Source organism: Paramacrobiotus metropolitanus, unplaced genomic scaffold, assembly GCF_019649055.1.
Source record: "Paramacrobiotus metropolitanus isolate TYO unplaced genomic scaffold, Prichtersi_v1.0 Parri_scaffold0000122, whole genome shotgun sequence".
In the NCBI taxonomy this organism is placed as follows: Eukaryota; Metazoa; Tardigrada; class Eutardigrada; order Parachela; family Macrobiotidae; genus Paramacrobiotus; species Paramacrobiotus metropolitanus.
Window position 1 is genome coordinate 1 of NW_026570342.1, and position 4,608 is coordinate 4,608.

General features: G+C 43.6%; 1 protein-coding gene across 3 annotated transcripts; it reads left to right on the top strand.

The window, feature by feature from the left end:
* Window positions 1–1,984: 1,984 nt before the first annotated feature.
* On the top strand, window positions 1,985–4,204 carry LOC129598434 (uncharacterized). Of its 3 annotated transcripts, none has more exons than XM_055496335.1 (4): window positions 1,985–2,367; window positions 2,449–2,509; window positions 2,599–2,959; window positions 3,039–4,204. In XM_055496335.1, exons 3-4 carry the CDS (start codon window positions 2,941–2,943, stop codon window positions 3,992–3,994), a joined length of 975 nt encoding a protein of 324 aa, XP_055352310.1. In that variant the 5' UTR covers window positions 1,985–2,367; window positions 2,449–2,509; window positions 2,599–2,940; the 3' UTR covers window positions 3,995–4,204. The 3 variants fall into 3 exon arrangements, with proteins under 3 accessions (XP_055352310.1, XP_055352308.1, XP_055352309.1); XM_055496333.1 differs by having other exon boundaries at window positions 1,985–2,335; XM_055496334.1 differs by lacking the exon at window positions 1,985–2,367 and having other exon boundaries at window positions 2,376–2,509.
* The last annotated feature ends 404 nt before the right edge of the window (window positions 4,205–4,608 follow it).

Sequence of the window (4,608 nt, forward strand, 5' to 3'; positions counted from 1 at the left end):
TTCGAAGAGGAAATTTACGATACACATAGCTCGAGGAATCCTGCATTCATAATTTGTAAAATTCGTAGAAGGTGGACGCCATAAGCTTTTGATCGGTGATTTGGACGACTTAGTTCAAATGCGCAAAAGCGCACTTGTTCGGGAGATATTTCCCAGCTCCGCGGCACGACGCGCTATATGTCACCAGAAATGCTAAAAAAATTCTCCCAAACAGCGCGAGAGCCACCCGGAAGGAAAACGGATATTTGGAGTCTGGGCTGCGTAATTCTGGAGATGGCTGAAAGTCTTGAAAACAGACCCAAAAAGCGACTCGTGAAAGACGGCCACATTGTAGACGCGGGAACCAATCTTCCTGACCACCGGTACGCCAATCTGATCATTGACGGCTTCGTGCCATTGGTAAGCGATGACATTGGGAAAGATTTGGCGCGTCTCATCCTACAATGTCTGGATCCAGTTAGTACGAACAGAATCTCCGCTGAAGCATTACTGCGTGCCTTCAGGCGACAAAAGAAACAGATCATTTTATTTTTTCCTTTCTCCGACTGCCCGATCGAAAACGTATTATTATTCGATCCTTGGACTGGTTCTTTTAAAGTTCGAGAAGTGCTCGGGGCGTCATTAAGATCGTGGAAGACGTATGACGTGTTAGCAGGGACAAAATCAGAAATGATATGCATACAACGAGACAGAATGAGTGGGTCTGCCGATGGTCTGATCCATTTCTGGAATCTGACCGAAGGAGATGGCGTGAGATAATGCCTACCTTGAAGATATGGTCAAGGAGCTGGATTATATTGAAGAACAAGATTTATTTTTGGTACTCCGACGTATTCTTCATGAAAATGGATGCCTTTACTGGCAATGTTGTATCTTTGAAGACTCCTTGGGAAATTGAGTAAGTGAAAACGCTGCTTTTTCCACGCTAACATGTACTTGTATTATACAAGTCAGTTAGCCGACTGTACCGAAGATTTTCAGTTGCAGTCGTTATCCAATCGACGGTGCAGTAGCGAAATATGGCGACCATATATATTATGTTGCGTGGAACAGCGTGTGGCAATACGATACGGTGAGTGATAAATGGAAATCCTTCCCAAATTTCCCAGAATGGCGAGAAAGATTTGCTATGGCAGTGGTGAACGGATACATATATGTTATGGGCGGCCAGGGAGGAAATTTCGAAAGCATCTGGGATGGTGCGTCATCTACCTGTATCCGCCTGAACGTGGATGCTATTATACCTCACTGGGAACTGATGCAACCGCATCCGCAACCGAGATATGACCACTCCGCTTGCGTTGTCAATGATCGGATGTACATCTGTGGCGGCAGACCTCCAGACGGAAATCACGCGCTAACACTAGAGTGTTATGATACCAAAAATGACGCAGGATGGTCCACCCTTAGCTTGGACAACAGTAACGAAACATTATCAAATTTTGTGAAAAATATGAAGAGTTGGTCTCTGGAAGATGTACTAAAAGCGTTGACTATTGATGTGGAAAGCGACATAGTAATAGACATTCTTGGCTGACTCCAGCAATTATTTTTTACAATGTGTTGTTACATACTCGTATTTTTTGGCAGAGTGTAAAATAACAAAAAGTCACTGCACTGCTACACCGGCCGGTCGAGTATGCTAATGTGTTGAATCTGTTGATAACGTGGAAAAAGGATGCATTAGCGGCAATGAACGGAAAGGCAATGCGAGGCAGTGAATTATTATTAAGGACGGAATCAGACTAAGCAATCATGTGCACAAAGTGTGCAATGATGGAAGTGGTACTCATGATTAGAAGCAATGAAAGAACAGCAGTATAGGTAGGCAGACAAGCAGTGTAGCATATCAGATAAAAGGAGTGGGCATATCGCCCTAATGAATCAGTAGCAATATCATAACGTAAATCAGCGCAGTAGCTACAATATCGACGGAACGAAATTTACAGATTGTATATGTGACATGTCGAAGAACCGTGCCTTGTCAATAAATATTAAAATAACGTGTGCAAACTGCCATGATCTGCCGCAAAATATAATACCCGGTTACAGGTTGTCCTCCTGTTTGAGTGTGTTTGAGTACATAGTGCTTATGTACCGCGCCTGATTTAACGGCATGTACCGCAACGTCACACTCCAGTCGGCTAACGGTAGCAGTGCCGTGGATTATTTCGACTACAATGGTTTTCCCCCCTATATTACGCACCAGCTAAATGATTGCAACCGTTAAAGCGTGTGTTGTGCTGTTATCTTATCAGGCCCAAGTTCTAACGATATCAAGCGGATGATGCTAACTTGTTAAGGCAAATACTGCCGCTGCACAACATTCATTAAGGTTAGCACTGCGAGAACTTTTGCATTCTCCAGGTAAATTCTATAGCAGTAACGTTATAATAAAATATTACTCGTCACAGAGATATCAGTATTTGCTCTGCTTTCCTTCTGCAGGCACTTGAATTTCATTGCGGCACGGACGCCAGCATTATTGCTGTCCAAGCACCGAGCACCGGTACTCTAAACCGCTAACGCGATTTGCTCAAATTTGTTGATCAAAATTTTGTCTGTTATTAATCGATAATCCTTTTCCATTCGTTGTAGCAACGCAAATGGCGAGCGCCAGTACCAGCGGTTCCGTCACATCTGGGGAAATTGGCAGTAATGTTACGTACCGGTATACAGATGCGGACATTATTGGAAGAGGAGCATTCGGCGTTGTCTATAAAGCCAGAATTACAGGGGCGAACACCTATTCCGGACCAGAGTTTCTAGCTGTAAAAGTGATGCACATAGAAAAAATCCGAAGTTGTTGGCGACCAGGAACATTGGAGCAAAACCGAGAGACGGTTGCGACAGCTGAAATTCTTGCTGCATGAGAACCTCGTAGTTTACCACAAAGTGTCTATTACCCAAGCTGGCGGTTGGACAACCGTTGAGCTAGCAATGGACTACCACCATAAAGGTGATATAATCCAGTAATGTTACGTTTGAAGTTTGTACTGGTGTAAAGTTGTTTCCAAGTGTTGCAAACGGTTTTGTAGGGGATCTTGCTTCCATTTTGAAGGATGGCCTGAGGGCCGAATGGTTGTTGAACAGCTATGCAAGTTTATACCGTTTTACGGAAGACATTACCCATGGACTGGAATTTTTACACGGGAAAGGAATAATTCACGGTGATTTAAAGCCACAAAATATTCTTCTTAACGCTCTGCAGCGTGGCAGCGAGAGACTGGTGATTGGGGATTTAGACGACTTGGTGCAAATTAAAGAAAATGCAACTTGTTCTGGGGACATTTCCCAGTTGCGAGGCACAGCGCGCTACATGTCACCAGAAATGCTCAGAAAATTTTGGGGTTTAGAACCAGAGCCACCAGGACGAAAAACGGATATATGGAGCCTGGGCTGTATTATTCTGGAGATGGTCGAAACCTTCGAAAGGGTACCTAAACAGCGACTGGCGAAGAATGGGGATGTTGTAGATGCTGGAAGCCAGCTCACTAATTATCAGTATTCCACCTTGATCGTCGACGGATATGTTCCATTTGTGAGCAACGACATTGATAAGAATTTAACCGGCATCATCAGAGAGTGTTTGGATATTGTTAGTGGAACCCGAATATCCGCCAACAAATTATTGCAAAGACTTCGAAATAAAAGCGTCATAGTGCTCCTCGAATCAGGTGGTTATGCGATTAGCTCTCAAAAGTTCTGGATATTCGATCCGTTAACACATTCTGCCAAAGTGGAAGAGGTATTCCACGAGCCGACAGCTTATGACTTTAAAAGGACTGGCTATCAACCGCCATTAATAGCTGCAGCCGGAGGAAGTATTTTATTCATAGTAAAGGTGCTTGATGAGGACAATGGGACGGGAAGTAAGGCGATATTCCATTTCTGGAACGTGGGCAAAAAAGAATGGTATACATGTGTGCCAGTCCATTCTGTTAATACACAGCAACATTTGCCGATATCGTCAGCGGTCATTCCCTGCCGCTAAACGGTTCATAATACGCGCAACGCATCAGCTACGTTATTACGGTCAAACCAATACAAAAAATTCTCAATATTTTGACATTTTAAACCAATATTTCTTCAAATTGCACGCTAAGAAGTCATCGAATTTCGGGACAATCTTATCAGCAGCTTTCATGGACTGTGTGGTTTTATTGATTTAATTGCTCGCTGTTGCATGTTCGTCAAGTGAAAGCGTTGCGCTATGCATTAATGCGATTTTTCCTTCTTAGTGAAATTTTTAGGTGCATTTTTGTGGGTAACGCAGATCTACAGGCAAACAAATAGCACTACAAACCAACGCTTTAGGACAAGGAAAACGTAAAAAAGCAGGAGAAAGTACTCTGTTTCACAGGCAAACACACCCACTCGTTTCACATGGTGCGATGGTGGAGGTGGTGTGGTTCAGCTTCCGCGTGAAGCCGACCAACCGATCAAAAAGCTGAGTGGAAAGTGAACCGCATGATTCCAGCTTTGCGGAATGCCCATTGAGACGTACGTATGTTCACCAGGAAAATATTCTCCGACCGCAGCAAAGTCCATATAAGAACAGCTTCTACAGGCGGCTACAGCCAGCGAAAATTAATGAAAATTTAATAT